The sequence below is a fragment of the Hypomesus transpacificus genome, chromosome 11 (genome assembly GCF_021917145.1).
Source record: "Hypomesus transpacificus isolate Combined female chromosome 11, fHypTra1, whole genome shotgun sequence".
Classification (NCBI taxonomy): domain Eukaryota; kingdom Metazoa; phylum Chordata; class Actinopteri; order Osmeriformes; family Osmeridae; genus Hypomesus; species Hypomesus transpacificus.
In genome coordinates, this window is record NC_061070.1 from 5,356,229 (window position 1) to 5,376,285 (window position 20,057).

Below are 20,057 nucleotides of genomic sequence, written 5' to 3' on the forward strand. Positions count from 1 at the left end.
TGTCTGTTTATACTTAATTAGTATATAGCCAAACTCTAACCTTTGTTTTGTCTGTGCCTTTTAATATCCTGTCAGTGGTTTATGCTTGGAGGAATTCAGTGGGTTCTGTGCTGTTGTGATTGGCTGTTGCCTACCATTCCACTGACCCTGAGGTGGGAGGCCGTTGCATATTTTATTATCACAGATCATCAAACAACATTTCGCAACAAGTGTCTCAGGCCTGGTGACAATGACAAAAAATAAAACTTGCAAAATGTAATATAAAAATATGCTAAAAACACAACAGTCAGATTTCCAAAACAGTTGATTACAAAAAGAAAAAAGGACAACAAATGTGCACTTACGCCAAACACCCATTTGCTCTTTACCTATTTCGGTAAGTTAGCATTTTTCTTCAAAAATATTCTTCCTATGAATTACATTTTAGATTTTCACATTTAGATTTTTTCTTCTCATTAAATAAAAAAATAAAGCAACTGTGGCTTGCTTTGCCCATGTACCTTTTCTATCAGAAGTCAATGTATGAAGTTATGGGAACAATGCCATCTTGTATATTTTTTACTATTATACTCTTTTTATAGTTTTTATTTTTTTATTTGAGGACCATTTCCCCACTTCCATATTTTCAACATCAATAAGTCTCGCATATTTCCCTTAAACTGTGAAGACTTAAAGGCAGGATAGGCAATTTTTTCTGCGAACCTAGCAGTTTTAGCTTGAGTTTGAAAGGATTCAAACCAAAGTATCCCACCCCTTCCCTTAAAAGCCACTCCTCCAAAACACATGAACAGGTAGGTAGATAGACAGACAATCATTGCATTTGGTCCGAATGCCGTCCAAACAGTAGAGCCGGTCCGACCTTAATGATTCATGTTTATTAGTCTTGCGATGCCCACAGATATCGGACGGCTTTCATTTTACTGTCAAACCTTTACATTTATTGGTTGTTATTAGGATGCGCAGTTTATTTCAGCAAATATGACAAAAAGTGATTCTCAGCAACATAACCTACCCTGCCTTTAAGAGTAAAAACAGTGTTGATGCACTGGGTCTCTAGTGTGTTTGGGACAGAAGCTCATCCGTGCACAAAGTCCTACTGAAGGATCTCCAAGAAAACAGTGAGTGGTCACTTCCTCTGATTGGTCTGTTCCCTCTAAGCGATTGAGTGCTTGGCCTCCAGGAGCAGACTGATGTGGCCTCTATAGGGCTAAAGTCACTGCACAACACCAGCAATTTTGCCAGTGCCTTTTTAGATGATCACATCTTAAGACAGGCTTTAAGTTCTTGTTTGCGAAGATCATGGAGGAGACTTGTCCTGTGATCTATTTACTTCACCTTCAGTCATTGACACCTTCAGTCAATGTTCTCTTTTTTTTTACCACTGAACTCTCAAGATTTCAAAGACAATACACCCCCCCCCCCCCCCCTTACATTGAATGCCCTTCCCTCATCAGGGGGACAAGAAAACAATTATTGAATTTAATATTTTCCTAGTGTCCAGTTAGTGGCCATTTGCCGGTCTGACCTTTTCGGGTGCGTGTGTATGCAGTCTAGGTGAAACTCCAAATGAGAGAAAACAAAGAACACAAGTCACAAGATCCAGATCTGTCATTCAGAAAAGTAAGGGGGGGCTTAGGATCTCTCCATCTGGATGTCTCTCAATGAGACTAAAAAGTGTCCTCAAACAGCATAAACAAGACAGGCCCATTGTGTACTTGTCACCATGATCCACTAATAAAACTTTAAATTCCAACTGATTAGATTTATTTAAATATGTATTCAGTCCACCAAGTAAAACCCCATCCAGTGTGTTAACTTGTAGACTTCACTGCCAGATGGTGTCCAGATTGGCTCTGGAAGTCTTTCAGACTGCACACACTCCCCCCCTTCCCATGCCCAGGCAAGACTGCCTCCTCTCCTGGCTGGGAGGGGTATCTAGGAGGACACGCACCCCAGCTCTGCTCAGACTAGCGAGGCCTCGGCTAGTCATAACTCAGTGACCTCCAGGGGATTCTCGGTCAGCGTGTCGCTACCCTTTTTGCGGTGGAGTGGCGTTGACTTTGCTGACTCTGTGCGGGCGTTGCGCTCAGCATTCAGGCCCCCATCCCCGTTCAGTGCCTCCAAAGAACGCGCAAGGGCCCGCTGGTCATCCTCTGGCAGGCTGTTGAGGTCGGAGGTCAGGAGCGTGCCTGTGCTGCCATGGACCACGTGCACGCCATCCTGACCCTGCAGCTCCACAGGGAGCTTGTGTTTGAAGCGCAACGTGCCGTGGCCAACACCCATGCCCAGACGCTCGTCCTCGTCATCGTCCAGGTCGCTCTGGATCAGCTAAGAGCAGACAAGAGGAAGGGAGGAGATGGAGAGATTTACAAGATAGATGGGATGACGGATACAAGGGAATAACAGAAAGGGATGGTAGAGGAAGGAAGATGAGAAATATAAAATAATTTAGTATATATTAATATTGTTAAGTTAGTCAGTTTGAAGGAAGTGTGCTAGTCAGAGAGCAGCTGGGAAGGATATCTGAGGAGAGACAGACATAATGTTGGTATGTTAGCAGAGAGTCTGCATCTCACCCTAACATTGGGTTAGCAGGGACCAAACGACAGACATGCAAGCAGAGGCAGTGAGAGCAAGAGGGCGGGAGTGCACCAGTGAAGGAAGCAAAGCAGTGATTTATTGCCCTTTATTGGCAGGGAAGAATAACAGCACACTGGAGGCACCACTGCAGGCTGTATCCCACCCACCCCCCACCTCTGTGATTGACGAGTGGTCTCCCTGACTGGTAGACTTGGTGACCAGTCTGGCTGCAAAGAGCTTTTTGAGCCTCAGGTAGTCGTCCAGGACCACCTTGAGCAGTGAGCCCTGATGGAAGGGCAGTTGGGGTCAGTACCAGTATGACACACATCAACCATCACAGTACTATGGCAAGTAAGATCTACAGCACCTCTAAACTAACGTCCACGTCAGATGGTTCTGAGATTAATTAAGATGAATGCATATCATGAAGGAAATTAGTCAAAGTTAGACTTAGTCTTCAAGCTGTTATTAGCTGGTGTGTTTGTCTGGAAGGCAGGAACATGCGTGCTGCTCACCTTAATGGGCCCGTCCCTCATGATTTGGCCCAGCTTGGCGATGTTGTCGTACTCCTGGATGGCTGCCCTCAGGTAGCGGTCGTCTTCAGGCTTGGTTGCCTGCGGGTCCCGGCCAAATGTGCCCTTAGAAGGTTAAAAAACACACAGGAGCAAGCACACACAAGTACAGTCACACACACACAGTTCAGAACAAGAGGACTGAAGTGGCAAGAGGAACTGTGTGATGATGGGTGACTGAGAGGGCAAGGCCACAGTAAAGAATGTGAGCTGACTTGAACCAGAGATAGATAGTGTTGTCATCTATGCTAAGGCTAGGGGTCTTGAAAACCTGGCCCTTTCACCTGAGACACAACAGCAGTTTAGCATCGCTACAGTGTAGCAACTTACTATATCTACAGTGTAGCAGGTTACCATATCTACAGTGTAGCAGCTTAGCATTTTAACATTACACCAAATTACAATCATTACAGTTTATCAGATTACCATATCCACAGCTTAGCATCTCTCAAGTGTGGGATCTTAGCATTTACGTAGCATACGTGTACTCACGTGGGTGCGTGCAGGGCTGTTCCATAGGTCAGTGATCTCACTTAGGTTCTCTGGAAGGTCATCCTCGTGGTCTGCTTGGGCAGCTAGCTCCAAGTTCCGGCAGAATGGATCGAGCCACACCGGGTTAGCCCTGTACCGGGACACACGCCCAGGTTAGCCCTGCTGATACATTTATATTTCTGTCCGTTTCTCTGCCTGCCTGCCTGCCTGCCTGCCTGTCATATGGTATCCCTCCCTGTCTCTAAGCCAGCTTGCCTGCTTTTTTGCTTGTATCTGTCTGTTTGATGGCCGGTCTGTCTGTCTGCATACCTGTCTGTTTATCTTACTGATGGCCTGCCAGTCTATCTGTATGCCCATCAATACAAATGTGTACACTGATCAGCTAAACACAGATGACAGTTAAAAGTAATTTATGTCTATACCCCACGTATACTCTCACCCCTCAAATGAGTATTTGTTTGTGTTGGGCATGTCCAGGATGTCCATAAGTCCCTGGTTTCCTGGGGAAAAAACAGAAACAACTGTGTCACGCACGGACCCATGATGACAAACATAACCAGAGAAGACACACGTTACTGGAGCCGTTTTTACAAGCTCACCTGTAGATCCTGCCACGATGGCTTTTAGCTTCCTCTTGTGCCTGTCAACACACACACACACATCCACACCGGTAAGAATGTAGAAATACAGTGCCTAATGTACAAATCCTATACTGCACTCTTTTGATTATGTGAGTGGTTAATAGAGCTCTTTATTGGGTTTGCATGAATAGAAGCTACTGAAAACCATCTCTCTAGCTCACATTTATCTACCACACTATCACAATTGGTATGACATAGAGGACCATTCAAGGAGTTATGCACCAGGTGTCCTTGATTGTGTGTCTAGTTAATAGCTAGACCAGTTAGATGTGGTTCCGCTTACACAGTACGATAGTACCAGTTGGTGAAGATGAAGAGCATGGCTGCCAAGAAGAGCAACACAGCTAAGATGATGATGGCCATCTGTATATAGAAAGAGAGACTACATGTAAAGAGACACCCTGAGACAAAATGAATCACTGATTTCAGATGATCATGCATGCACTGCACAGGCACACACACCTGCAATGTAGTGAGGTCATCGGGAGCTTTCCCACTGACAGCAGGCTGGACATCCAGAATATTGTAATTTCTGAAGAGGTTCCTCAGCTGCTCCTTGTTCTCATCAATCATTTGGATCACCCTGTCAAACACACACATACGTGTAGGGACACGAACGCACACACACACACAGAGTAAGGATATACCTACATACTGTAAACAGTAAACCATACTGTGAGCCATCTACTGTAAACCATGACATGACAGGTGATGTGAACAATTGTAATGCTGACCTTTCCACGTCCAGGATACGGTTGGTCTGCTTGTTGACCACATGGATGAGCACATCTGTCTGGGCAAAGTTCACTCTGCCCTTCTTGTCCACATGGAACTGAGCAAAAACACAGAATTAGACAATTTAGGTTAGATATTCTGTTACTGATAATGTCCTGAAGAGGTCTGTCCTTAACCACTGATCAGTTAAAAATAATTAAAGATAATGATTACTTTTATAATATTTGGAATGCTCTTATCATTGATAAACTGTTTGCTCATGCAAGGTGGAAATGCCTGTGACACCAGTGTAGGTCAAAGGTCACAATATTACCAAAGTGTATAATGCCATGAAACTTTGAACAAGGAAAATAGGAGGAGCATCAAGGCCATTTCTAGGAGCCCTATCTAAAGACCTAAACAAAAGCTTTCTAGTATGCAGTGTCCTTTTTCTGTGCTTGCGAAGGCTATGCTGATCGTCACGTATCCTCCCATATTGTGATACTATTTAACTCCCTTGATTTCCTGTATTCATTGTCCAGTCTTCTGAGATGCTCAACTTGAGTGTATCAGACACCGGCACTTTATAGATCTATAATAAATATGTTGATTTTGTCTTGAACTTGTGCTTGGCGATTCACTTCATTGACTTGGTTCTTTCACAGCAATTGGGTACTATCTAATATGTCTTCATTTGGCGAGCCAAGCACAACATCCACGGTTGGTGATTTCCCATCGAATTCCCCGAAGCCCACCTAGTTGTATATACACACCATATAATGCAAGCTTTTTTGAGCTTATGGACAGAACCTGTTGATTTCGAATATTGTTTAAGAAGGGCTGAGGGAAAGGAGAAGGGGAAGTCTCGCTGTGGTGATGCACTATGAACTAGTTTTCTAAGACGTCTTCAGTCCTGAGGCAAAACAAAACACACAGACCTACAGATATGCATACATGAACTCAGGCAATGGTACACTCACAAACTCATGTAAACACAGGCACACAAACACTGTAACACACAATTCAGACAAACACAAGTACACACACACGTACACCCCACACACAAACACACCTGTACGTCATCTGTGTTGACAATGGCCCCGGTGATGTTGGCCAGCAGGTTGATGAACTCTTCCTGGAAGAGGCGGACCCTCTCTGGGATCTCGTTGATGACGATCTTGACACGCTGGTCGTCCCGCAGGATGTAAATACCTACCATCGCAATGTCGCTATGACCTGCTAGGTCACGCGCCAACACCTCCACCACAAAGTAGCCAGGGGCGTAGGCCGTGAACAGGTCAAATGTCCGAATTATACCATCTGTCTCACCTGGATGGGGGGGTGAGAATGTCAGTATCTCCTATGAACCACACTTACACATGCTATTTTAACTGCTTCAATTGTTCATGTGAGAAAGCAGGGATTAGTAGCAGTACTCTCTATTTTTCGGAAATAAAAACGCGGCTTGTACCCCAATTTGACACTTGTTGTCGTACGGCTTTCATTTCAAAACGGCATATAGCCCGGTTTTAGAACCAAAAAGTGGTGTGCAGCTAATTTAAAGGGGTGATTGACTGGGTTTTGGGGGTATTTCACACTGTTCCTTAAGGTCTCTGAATAGGGTATGTAACATTGGTTGGGCTGAAAATTGCCTGGGTGCTGTTCTATGAGCCCTGATGCATCCTGTGAAATAGCCCCAGAATGAAACGCTAGGTTTTCTCCTTTTATGGTCAGGGTTTTTCCTGGGTCAAAATTGGTCTTCGGTGCTCCCCCCCCCAAAAAATATATATGTATATATATATATTCATTTTTTCTTTCTAATCAGTGTATTTATTCCCAAGTGTTTTGCCCCCCCCCCCCCCCCCCCCCCCCCACTCACACACATATTTTCGTCCTATTTCCCCTAGAGCAATAAAGTTATAAAGTATGTTCTAAATGGCATAAATGCTGCCAATTAATAATTGACGTAACAACTTATTGTAAATGGTCAGTAGCCTAGCCTATCGATTAAGGTAGGCCACTCTGAAGCATGTACACTGCCTGCTTCATTTGATCTTGATAGGCTAAGCATTCTGTAGCAAATATTAACAATATACCCACTTTTTATTAATTAAAACTACTTCAGCATAATAATGCACCTAAAATACAAACCTGAGAAAGGGCAGCAATCGCTATCAAATCAACAGACATGTGCAATTTAGCTAGCAGGGGAAGAATACAAACAACGAAAATCACCAGTTAACTTGATTTAAATTTGCAAGAACTATAGACTTATACAATAATGGGCTTAAGAACTGACAACATAAGTTATACACTTCCAGTTCTCAAGGACGCACACGCGCAATCTCAACTGTTGTGTGAAGCGCGTGTCCGTGCTATTCTCCGACATGCACTCGTGCTTTCACACCTGACATATTTGATCCGTTTCAATCGGACCATTGTCCGTTTTCTCTGAAAGTCCGGTTCGTTTGGATAGGTGAGAACACGCATTCGAACTCTGGTACGGACTAAACAACCGAACCATGGTCCCCCTAAAAAGACGGGACTCGGTCCGGTTCCAAGTGAAACCGGGACTCGGTTCGGTTCGCTTTAGGTGTGAACGTGATCTGACATATTATTGGCCTATTCCAGGAAGCAAACCAAAATGTAGTGCATTGTGGGTTGAAAAAGGATGTCGACATTTGACAGAGACAGCCGTGCCACTCATTAGCAGCAAAGTTAGTTGAGGGAAAATGTGGGGAACTGATAAAGTGAAAGCTCTTCAAATATGGGCTGATGATCATATTGCAGAGATACTTGTGGAGACACATAAGAATAGCGAGGTATTTAAATTATTTAGTGATATAGGCCTACTGAAATAAAGGGTTATTTTTGCACAGTGGACTAATGTCGTTTGAAAGTAAAAAAACGCAGGCAGCAATACATAAGTGTGTGATATTCTATGGAAAAGTGGTAGCTCGGCGGACGAAAACTAATAATTCCCATGGTTTGATGACCTGGATATCATCTTGAGTAAAAGACCAACGAGCAACCCAAAAAACGTAGTCATAACAATATGCTGCTGTTGATCCCTTGTTGTTTCGTGACAAGGAAGTGATTTTCCCTAAATCATTTTCTGTCCAAAAGATTAACAACCTGCGTGTCATTGTTTTTTTACAAACGTCATTGTATTTTTACAAACGTTGGTTTGCTTAAAACAGGACCGTGTGAACACTAACCGGACTCAATGATAAATGCAACAAAGTAGCAACTCATCCACTGATTGGACCAGGTAAACGGACAAATAGGTGTGAAAGCACAATCACTGCTGATATACGGACTAAACTTTTGTACAGCCTGATTTCTAATATCGTGGCGGCAGAAATGTAGCCATAGAGGAAACACTGCACTATATGTTATCATTCCAGGTTAAGAATACCAATGGAGGCTGCGTTTGAAATCGTGAATCAAACTTTTGTCAGCATTTTGAGTGGAAATGTAATTTGCATTTGTAGGCTACAAGTGTACTATTCGTGCACGTCGGGCTGGCCCTCGCAGTGGAACGACAGTTTAGCCTGTTGAATGTTTGGCTCCTTGGGAAGACTGTGAGTGTTAGCCTTCCCTGTACAGCCTGGAACACAGCATTTACGACCGTGGTCCATTTTCAATATCCTTGTTATAATTCAAAACGTTCTTCTTTGTAATTCCTTATAAGTAGCCTACACAGAGCAGCGCGCAGCTAAACTAGTATCGGAGATAGACGCTACCTCGGGCTGGTCTGGATGTAAATTCTGGGGCGTGACAAAGATACAGACCAAAGCCAATAAGAGGACGATCACCGGTCCTACGTAGGACCGGTGGCTTTGTTGAAAAGCTAGCGTTTTACAGCCACATTTTTTCTTTTTGAGATTTGAATAGGAAAGAGGTGTCAATGGACTTTGATATTCACGGAATGTTCAGTTTACCCTCCGAACTGTCGTTTTTCAACAATGACAAGGTAAAATCGGTTTTGCAGTCAATTGCCCCTTTAAAGTAAGAATGCTTTCAAAAATAGACATTCTAATAGATTATATTTATCACTTAATTAAATGCAAAGTGACTGAACAGAAGAAAATCTAAATCAAATCCATATTTGGTGTGACCACCCTTTGCCTTCAAAACAGCATCCATTCTTCTAGGTGCACTTGCACAAAGTCGAGATTTTGTAGGCATATAGTCAGGTGTATGATTAACCAATTATACTAAACAGGTGCTAATGATCATCAATTCAATATGCAGGTTGAAACACAATCATTAACTGAAATAGAAACAGCTGTGTATGAGGAATAAAAGTGTGTGAGGAACAGCCAAACAGACTCAGCTAACAAGGTGAGGTTGCTGAAGTTTACTGTCAAAAGTCATACACCATGGCAAGACTGAACACAGCAACAAGACACAAGGTAGTTATACTGCATCAGCAAGGTCTCTCCCAGGCAGAAATGTCAAGGCAGACAGGGGTTTCCAGATGTGCTGTCCAAGCTCTTTTGAAGAAGCACAAAGAAATGGGCAACGTTGAGGACCGTAGTCCGTAGACCGTGGTCGGCCAAGGAAACAAGATGTCCAGCAGTGCCATCAGCTCAGAATTGGGAGAAAACAGTGGGACCCTGGTACCCCCATCTACTGTCCGGAGAAGTCTGGTCAGAAGTGGCCTTCATGGAAGACTTGCGGCCAAAAAGCCATACCTCCGACGTGGAAACAAGGCCAAGCGACTCGACTCTGCACGAAAACACAGGAACTGGGGTGCAGAAAAATGGCAGCAGGTGCTCTGGACTGATGAAAATTTGAAATATTTGGCTGTAGCAGAAGGCAGTTTGTTCGCCGAAGGGCTGAAGAGCGGTATACGAATGAGTGTCTGCAGGCAACAGTGAAGCAGGTTCCTTGCAAGTTTGGGGCTGCATTTCTGCAAATGTAGTTGGGGATTTGGTAAGAATTAATGGTATCCTCAATGCTGAGAATTACAGGCAGATACTTTTCCATCATGCAATACCATCAGGGAGGCATCTGATTGGCCCCAAATGTATTCTGCAGCATGACAATGACCCCAAACATACAGCGAAAGTCATTAAGAAATATTGCTGCGGGCAGCATTGAGGTGGCCAAGCAGTCAAATGACCCAGAAAACGTTTTAGACATCCTCAGAACAGGGTTCCGAGTGCATGCAGCAAGTTTGGTGTGAATCCTTCAAAGATTTGCTGAAATACAACTTCCTGTTTACTGGATAAATGGCACATTTTGGTTGGCTGTACCTGGCAAACGGTTTCTAAAATCAAACAACCATGTGATGGCCTTTGTGAGTCTGAAGATAATCTCTGCCAAATTCGGTTCAGATTGGACACACTTTGTAGGAGTAGTAGACAAAAACCTTCTTCATGAATTCAAAATGGCGGGCGCATCAATTTGGCTGTTGTTGGGGGCTTTTTTCGTGTCTAGGGGGTAAAGAGGTGGTACGTGCAGAAAGAAGCAGGACAGGGGTCAGTTGAGGAGGGGAAACAGCCCCATGTAAGGAATTAGGCTAGAGAGGAGACTTGTTTGTCCCCATGTAAGGAATTAGGCTAAAGAGGAGACTTGTTTTGTCCCATATTCAGTTATGGGGTAAGAACGAGCTGGGTGAGTCACTCTCCCCTCCCGTTAGAATGTTCTTTTCAGTAGGAAGTCAGGTCAGGATGACCTGATAGTGTGGTGCCTTGCTCTTTAGAGCCACTGGTTGCATAAGAATGACAAATGAGGGTGGACATCTGTTTATCTTGAACAAACTGTGTGTTGTCTGATAATTGCCAAAGATATTTGAATGACGTAGGTAGGACTGTATAAAAGTTCTTGTCTATTGAGACACGCAATAAAGACGAAAGCCTTTGTAATCAATCTCTTGACTCCAAGCCTGTTAATTCTTACACCACTAAGAACCACTTTCGAGCCTCCAACACTGTCATCACAAGTCCCAAGATATCATGAAACAAAGGAATCACTTAATAAAGGCAAACAAATCAACAGTAATTGGCCAAAACACATTTTTGCTTCCTGCGGCCACGTCCAGTAATCACATGGCACTAAATAGTTTGGACATCCTCAGAAGAGGGATCCGAGTCCTCATACCAAGTTTGGTGTTGATTTCTCAAGGATGTCCAACTTCCAACGGCATGGTTGTCATCCATTCGTCAAAAAGTAATTTAACTGTTTTAGACTGTAATGCAGGATTCCAGCTCACAATAGAGTTTATTTAAATGTTGTCTCTCTGAAAAAATATAGTATTTGTTGAGTGAATAATTAGTTAATGATTAGTGAATGTATCTCATGTTATGACTTTACTTGAAGAGGCACATTACTATTAACAAATGATTAAGTACCGTCTCAATCCATTGTGGTAATTAACACATGAATTAAGGTATTACCATTAGTTTACCCTGTTAACTCAGGGTTTTAGTTCACACAGTTAACTAATGGTATTAGTTTGCACGATTAACTAAAGTAGTTAACTCACCTATCAGTCACCTATGTGTTAATATCAATAGGAATTGATACATGATTCCAGATTTAATTAATAGTAAATCATATGTGACTCCCTATTACCAAATGATTTGTTCATGATCAGTGTAGGGCTGTTTTGGCAGCCCCTTTGTCACTGGTCACCCAGACACTTGTCTGGGACAGTCGTTGATTTACATGAATGCTAAAATGACAATCACACCTTAATGACACACCTCTGGAGAGGTGGTCTCACCAGTTGAAGAGGAAGATGGACAGAGGAAGACTCTGAAATTATTATTAAAAGTTGTGTTCTTGAAAATAAGGTTCTAAACACTTTTTAATGTCATGTTTGATATGCTTTTGTTTCTTATTTTATGTATTACATGCTTGTAATACTTTTAATACTGTAACATGTACATGTACAGGGTTTACAGAGTTTGTGCCTACAGCAGACCAACATGTGTTTAACATATTCCCCTGTCTTCATATTCCTCTGTCTCAAGACGCACTTGTTCCGGGAGTACAATGGTACTTAGGAATGGTTTGCTGAATCCAACGCTAGTTTCCTCAAGGTTCACAATGACTCTTGCTTAGACTGTTGCTCTTGTTGGTTAGTGGTAGCTGATTTAAACTGTTGTATTCTTCTTTTTTAGTTAATCCTATTTTTATTGCTTTCCTACAGGTACACCTGCACTTAGAGATCAATGTTGTGTAATTTTAACTTGTTTAACTACATGCTCTTATGGTCTCTTCCCTTTAGCACTATTTTTTGGTTGTTCACAATATGTACTTCTTGTCTTTGACTACCCGCAATGCTGTGGGGCTATCTTGTTGTTATTATCAGTGACCTATGCACTTTGTGAAGCTCTCTCTTGGAAGTCGCTTTGGACAAAAGCGTCTGCTAAATGAATAAATGTAAATGTAAATGTCTTGCAAGGGAACCACTTGGTCTACTGTAGCCTTGATTAATGATCCAATTTGAATTTGTATGCGTTTAGACTACTTTTCAGTCATGTGACCGGTGTCCCCATTTTAGTCAGGTTTGGGTGTATATAGGAAGAAGTGTTACCAATCACTTCGAGTTTGGTTTACGATACAGCTCCGGTGCGTTAGGCGCCTAGTCTTCATTGTGACATACCTTTGTTAACCATTGCTCTGAAGGTATGTTTTGTATTTGATGATATTTCATTATCATTGTATTGATTATCTTGCTATTTAGATAATAAACTATTATTGTGCATTTTGACGTTACTTGTTCTCTTTGAAACGTATCTATCAGGCTACGGCGGTGAAAACTTAGATCTAGTCTGGTTGATGCGGCTAACTGATTATAAACATAGACTTTTGAGTAGGTTTTAACTTAAGGCCTCTGAGTCACTTACAGTGGATCTCCACGCTCCGAAGGAATTTACCGGGGCCTCTGAGTGATCGATTACATATCCTACTAGGTCGACTATGGTTAAATCTATATTATAGTAGAGATAAACGACTGTTTAGTGAACACGCATACTTTAGGGTCGGTGCTCTGATCAAGCAGACGATTTTTACCTACGTCAGAGTTTCATGTCATTAACTGTTTAGCGCTCGAGGTTACAGGTAACGCACTCGTGCACGTGTCTTAACATTGGAGTCAGATATTAACGAGTCAATTATCTCCCTGAGAATCTAACCTAAGGTGAATTGTGGTTCCCAAGCCAGGGACGAACACCAAGCGTCTCTGGCCTTTCGATTCACCGACTACAATCAGTGCATCATTAAGTACTTTCTGAGTTATGTATTAACTGATGATGATTCATGCATTAGTTAATGCATTAATGAACGCTAATTAATGCACCCTTATTGTAAAGTGTTACCGCTAAATGTAAGTATTTAATGTCATTTTTTCCGTTTATGTGCCCCTCTGATCAAACACTCCCCCCCCCCCCCCCCTCGGCCCCCCAGTAAAACGTGTCTAGAACCGCCAATGGGACAAGTACATTTACGTTTCACATTTACGTCCATGCATAAATGTCACTTGTCCACCCAGACCTTTAAATAGCCTGACCGAGTAAAACGTTCAAAACTAGCCTGGCAAACGGAGGTCGCTTTCTCATGCAAATGACGAATGAAACAGGCTTGGTTAAAGAAATCTGAGATTCTGGCTATCATCAGCAAGCTCGTATCTACAGAACGCAGTCCTCCCTGACGTTTTTGCAGTAGAATGGAGTGGAGAAATACAACACTGTGAACACTGCCAGTGAGCAACCCGAGTCTGACTCTGAGGCCAACGTCAAAACAGTCTAACAGGGACGCAGTCTCACTCAGACTGACAGTTTTACACAAATCACAAAAACAATCTGACCAGCTGGCTAAAAACAGAATTCCCATATCTCTTGAAAGTTGCCCTGCTCGACTTTTTTGGTGTAGAAATCTTTGGTGTATGTAGCCCCTTGCTAGTATTTTATTTCATATTGTATTTGTTTATTGTTTTTGTTCATATGTTGTAAACTAATGCTGTTAAGTTTCATATGTTTAAACAGATTGTTCATATTTACATTTTTAGTCTGTGAGTTTATTGGTTCATAAGTTTATTTGACCTGTGACCTGTCGTCGTCGAGGGATATGTAGGGGAAGGAACGGAAGTAGTTAGAAGAGAGGATGGTGGAGAGCGGGTCCAGAGTTGTCTAATGAGTTGCCAATTAGGGGACCATCGAGTCACGTAATTTTTAATGTGCGGGTTGTCGGATAGAGAACTCAGCGACAGGTTGTACGTGCACACTGGACTTGGGACTGGAAAGGAACTGAATTCGACGGACAGTCCAATTCAAGGAGCCTTTCCTCTTTCCTTCTGGACACTGAGCTACTGCACTAACGTTCTCTTCACGCCACGAAGTGGCTGGCGCGCCACGAGTTACCCATCGACGGAGGAAGATTGCACGGCGAGGCCCAATGCACGCTAGTAACATTCTGAAGCAAGCGACAGACTTTTATCTCTTTTATTTTCAAGTGACGGTGGTAGGAAAATAATAACTTGTATGTAATGAGGTTTACCACCGAGTGACATATTAAACGACATGTATTTTGTTGAATTAACAGACCTATTTTATTCTCAATAATAAGTATATCTAAAAGAACTCAGGGCGCCCCAACCAGTGGTTTAGTTAATTTACATTGTGCTCAGAAACGAGGCACGAGGGGCGCTACATGTAGAATTGACCGAACTGTAAAATTATGAACTTTGTGACATGACATGACGCGACCAAGACAAGACACATGGCTGCCGCATAAGATATGCGGTCTACCGGGCGACATTCTCACTCAAATTTCAAGACTTTCGTGACCCAAATCAAAATTCTGATGTGACAGATCAATGGGGAATCGCTTTCTCTCTTAAAGGCTGTCCTCCTCGACCTTTTTGGTCTTTTTGAATCTAACTATTTGTATTATCCGTGTAATTCTCTAGTCGTTATAAAGGCTATCTTTTCCCGGTTTTCTGCCACCATGCTGCGCGCGCATCCCGAATGTTTACAAACAAATAATTGGTCTATTAATCCAGAGGCGGATGAAGTAAACAGGACGTGTCTGTGATCCAGAAACTAGCAGACTCACCGATGATGAAGACGTTCCCAATGTCCTCTGTGTCGTTGGACTGGAGCTTGATGTAGCGTATGGACAGGATATGGTATAACACCAGGCTGTTGTTACCAATGTCATTGTCTATGGCATCCAGCTTTATCAGGTCTGAGCCCACCTTGGCATCTGCTGCCACACCTGAGAAAGAGAGAAGGAGAGAGAGGAAGAGAAAGGAGAGAGATATCTTCCTCAAATCTCTCAAACACATAAACTCTCATTCACACATCCAAGCTACACACACACATATACCTGCAGTGTACTCCAGCTTGGTGAAGCGCGGTGGCTGGTCATTGATGTCCTCCAGGTAGATCCTGACCTCCTGCAAGGTCGCGTCGTGGGAAGGATCAAGTTCTCCTACCCTAGATGATCTTTGAGCCCGGGTTGGCCCCCAGTTCTTGTTGCTAGAGGCTTTGATTATGATGGAGTAGACGGGGATGTACTCACGGTCCAGGTCCTTCTTCACCCTCAGAACTCCTCCTGGACTCAAACCGAAGTTACTATAGCTGTCGCCCCCTGGAGTGTCAAGGTAAAATGACAGTATATGTGCAAACGGTCCGACACCTACCAAAGGACTCCAGATGACTCTGCGTTTGTCATTATTCAATAATCATTAGTGACTGAAACTGATATCAGGAGAAAAAACTGCAGAAGAGAGAACGAGAGAAAGATAGAGAGAAAAATAGACATAGAGGAAGGAACATTTAGATAGAGGAAGATAGAGGTAGAGAGAATAACAGGTAGTCAGACAGAGAGAAAAAATCACGAGAGAGAGATAAAGGGATGTTTACTGTACGTAAAATGACAGAGAGGATGCTTACCTGCTATAAAGTAGTAGACTATAGCATTGGAGCCCTCGTCTGCGTCCACAGCCCCAGTCACGTTACCTACCACAGTGCCTGGAGTCGAGTGCTCTGGAACCGACAACGTCTGGTATGGCAAACTGCCTCTCTGAGAAAGGGCACATATACGCACACCCATACGCACACACATATACCCACACTGTTTTTCTACATATCAATCGATTGATCTATCAATCTATGTTTATACTCCAGTCTTGTTCTCACCGGGGGTTTGAGGAACACAGGCTCATTGTCATCAATGTCCAACAGCGCCACCTGCAAAGGCTGCGTGGTCTCATAAGGCACAGGCTGGCCGAGGTCATAGGCTACCACAATCAGCTGAGAAGGCAGAAAACTGTTGGTTAGACACACACCTCTTGCACAACTACACACTCATCACACACAAAAAACCACCACTCACACATAGACACACACCAATGTTAGTAAGAGACTCACGCTGTGCAAGGGCTGCTTCTCACGGTCCAGCTTGACAGCAGTGGTGATGACCCCAGTCAGAGCATCGATGTGGAAGTTCTCCCAGTCCCGGTTCCCAGCCCCGGTCTGCAGGAAGGCGTAGCGCACCTCACCATTTACACCCTCATCGCCATCTGTAGCAAACACCTCGTACACCAGAAGGCCTGGGGGCTGCTCCTACACAAGGGAGAGTGAAGCACACACATTGTTACCATCTTTCTAATAATGCCAGGAATCTGTGTGTTTGTGTGTGTGTATCTGTCTGTGTACGCATTTACATGGGTTTAGTTTCCAACGGTTATCTCAAGAACCAGGCACTCTGCAAAGTTCATATTTTGCAGGTCTCTTCTTTATAATGGCACGGAATGCAGACTGAGTTGTTTGGATAAGCAGTTCGACATTTCCCAAAAATAATTCGCTGCCAGATTGGCTTGCTCTCTTTGCTCTCGAATCAGCCATTTTGAGATGACTGAGCTGCACTAAGCTAGCTCTCGCGAGCCAAAACTATGCAGATATTCATAGATGCCACCAACGGCTCTACCAAATAGAACGCCGCCGTATTCACAACTGATCTCGCCCAGTATGGCCGCCCACACTGCCCATTTGATTGAGAGAGAGACAGAGATATCTGGGGAAAATTCAATTTTAGGCTCCGATCCTCATTAGTTATCCCCAGTTTTCTTTTGTCCCTTATTGTCTGCCCAAGGCTTGCCCCAATTGGCTTTCCATGATATATACATTTACAGTGGCGAACCGTGAGTACTACAGCTGGGCCTTCACCTCGGCCATCACCGCAGAGAAAAAAATCATCGCGGAAAAAGCAACAATACGATTAATTGAATGGGTTAAACAAGTGCAATCCTTTAATTACTGTAGCTAACGATGACACGGATGTAAACAAATAGACCATACTGTAACGTCAATAACATCTGTTCAGGCACACCGAGTACAACGCTCGTCTTCTGCATAGGAGTAACGCGTATCTATTAAGTGATAATACTTGTATCTGAAGTAGTACACTAACTAAACTGGTAAATAAATTATAGAGATGGAGCAGCATATTTCTTTCACCTTCCATGTTCATCTCGACATTAGCTATAGCTATAGAGCGCAAGCTAACCCCAGTGTCATGGCAACTGAACATCATCGTATCTGAAAAGCTCCGAGGACCCCGTCCACACTACTACGCGAACCCGGCGTTTTCAAATGTCTCCGGCTAGGGGAGCATATTCGAAAAGCTCAGTTTTCAGTGTCCGAATACGCCGTATTAGTGTGGACGGGAGGTGCAAACGCAGACATGTATGCGTTTCTAAAAGTACCTGGGCTAGTGTGGACGTTGCCTCTGTCTCTCAACTGCTCTCACCACTCTGCAAGAGATTAGGACTTCATGAAGGCCTAAAATGTTTTGTTTTGCTCCCGCCCACTTGAAATCAAAGCGTGATTGGTCAATTTGCCCGTCACTCTTCACACCAAAACACATAGCTTGGCGTTCTCCAGGATTTGTGAAGTCCTAACCAATGAATGAGCCAGCTAACTGGGCCTTAATATAGACAGACGATTCTGATTGGATAACTTGTTTTCAGGACATGAACTTGACAGTAAGCTTAACTATAGAACATAGATGAGAGAAAATGTATTGTATTACATTAAATGAGATATAATTGTTTTAAATTATTTATTGAATACTTATTATTAGTATTAAATATATTATTATTTATAATTTGTTTAGGCCTTCTCTGAAGGCGTAGAAGGCCCTGAAGGTTCCCCACTGTACATTTATCTTGTGCATAACCCCTCCCCATAGTGGGGATAGCATGAAGGCTTTCAAGAGTACAGATGCTTATCAACATGCTGTGGCTGGATGGGTGAAAGAGGTGAAAGTGCGGCACCTAGCCACCAAGGATGTATATTTAATCTTGGGAAATATATGTTTATTTTTTTATTTTTCAGGATGTGCGCTGTGTCACTCACACCACGTCTGTCACTCGCTCTCTCGGTTTCCAGAGCCTGTTTACCAAGGCCGTAGCCATGGAGTCAACATTGGGGGGGACAAATTAAATTTGTTATGATAATTTCGGACAGCGCGCGTGGTTGCCTGTTGTAGCGTAGCACATTTGTAATTTTATTTATATTTTTATTTCAATACATTGGGGGGGACATTTTGACCAGAATTAAATATTGGGGGGGATGTGATTTTTTTTTTTGCATACTAATGTCACTCCAACAAGTAGCTAGCAACATAACATAATTCAACCATATAACTAGGGTTGCCACCTTCAATACTGAAAAATAAAGGACGCCTGCCGCAACAAGGGCCACAGCCCTCGGGGCCACGATGACCACAGGCCCGATGACATGCCAGTGGTGGTAAATCACAACTTAAAACATGTTTTCATAAAAATATTAAGATTGATACATGGACATTATAAAAAGATATCTGCTATTGAAATCAGTGTGAACAGATGGTCATATCATTGTAGCAATACACAGCTATGACGATAATAAACATAGGCCAACAAAGTTTGACAGTGAGACCACAAAAAATAAGCTTTTGGAGGACCTTGTGAGAACCATATTTTATAAACTTATTAAATTAACAGATCCATAACTTATTAACTTTAAATTAAACAGATGCTTTGATACTCAAAAAAGTATATTAGAAAAAATAGATATGGTGCAGGAGACTTGCAAATGATCTTCCATTAACCGCTGGGGTAATACTCGCTGCCACCATTGGTTTGATCAGGTACACGGCCAATCAGACCTAACCGCTCAGCCATCTGACTCCCATCTGACTGAAAGGGAGTCAGATGGGAGTCAGATGGCTGAGCGGTTAGGGAACCGGGCTAGCAATCTGAAGGTTGCCAGATCGATTCCCAGCAGTGCCAAATGACGTAATTCGCTCTGGATAAGAGCGAATGCTAAATGACTAAATGTAAATGAACATGATAACATCATAACACAGCAGTGCTAAATGACTAAATGTAAATGAACATGATAACATCAGTTGACCAGAAGTAGGGTAGTAGTGTGCAGGTAGTATTGGGGCATGTTATGCCTACTTCCTTTTATAAGTGTACTTTTTTTTTTACGTGGGGGGGGGGGGGGGGGGGGGGGGAGCTGCCTCCGCCATTCTTTCAAATCAACTCTACGCCAAGAGACCCGCCTTCCTATGGCTCTGATTGGCCGTGAACCTGATCAAACCAATGGTGGCAGGGAGTATTACCCAATCAGGGGCAGAATAGGACGAGTCTTCACAGAATGCAGGTGGGATGATTTTGGATGCTCCATTCAAGACAACTCTGAAAATACGGGACAAACCCCGTCCCGTATTTTAAGGGATGGGTGGGCAACCCTACATATTACTAACGCTACTAATGTAAATATAGCTAATGCTATCTGTCCAGGATAACGTTATACATGCCTAGATTATAAATTACTTGTTTTAATCCATTTCTCATGACGTTCAGGGTTTTTTGGGACATAGTAAAAGGTTAATCCATTTATTTGAGATTTGCTGTTATCCGAGCCCACAGCACAGCAGATAGACGGCATCTTGGTATTCGGTCCTAAAGATGGCGCCGCGACCACTGTGTGACGTCACATGGCGTCAGGGAGCCGCTATTCATGGGTTTCAGTCACGTGACTTT

The 20,057-nt window shown here is 43.1% G+C and overlaps 1 protein-coding gene across 3 annotated transcripts in view; it reads right to left on the reverse strand.

Annotated features, from left to right (window-relative positions):
- Nucleotides 1–158: 158 nt before the first annotated feature.
- cdh23 (cadherin-related 23) overlaps nt 159–20,057 on the reverse strand; it is a 113,011-nt gene continuing 93,112 nt past the window's right edge. For all 3 annotated transcript variants that reach the window (XM_047029620.1, XM_047029621.1, XM_047029622.1), the window contains 15 exons: nt 16,390–16,584; nt 16,159–16,272; nt 15,913–16,042; nt 15,344–15,607; nt 15,071–15,232; nt 6,072–6,328; nt 5,020–5,117; nt 4,748–4,868; nt 4,569–4,648; nt 4,244–4,284; nt 4,084–4,144; nt 3,645–3,774; nt 3,096–3,218; nt 2,755–2,865; nt 159–2,328 (listed from right to left, as the gene is read on the reverse strand). In XM_047029620.1, coding sequence (XP_046885576.1) covers nt 1,987–2,328; nt 2,755–2,865; nt 3,096–3,218; nt 3,645–3,774; nt 4,084–4,144; nt 4,244–4,284; nt 4,569–4,648; nt 4,748–4,868; nt 5,020–5,117; nt 6,072–6,328; nt 15,071–15,232; nt 15,344–15,607; nt 15,913–16,042; nt 16,159–16,272; nt 16,390–16,584 — 2,229 coding nt within the window. In that variant the 3' untranslated portion in view covers nt 159–1,986. The remainder of the gene's footprint in view (nt 2,329–2,754; nt 2,866–3,095; nt 3,219–3,644; nt 3,775–4,083; nt 4,145–4,243; nt 4,285–4,568; nt 4,649–4,747; nt 4,869–5,019; nt 5,118–6,071; nt 6,329–15,070; nt 15,233–15,343; nt 15,608–15,912; nt 16,043–16,158; nt 16,273–16,389; nt 16,585–20,057) is intronic.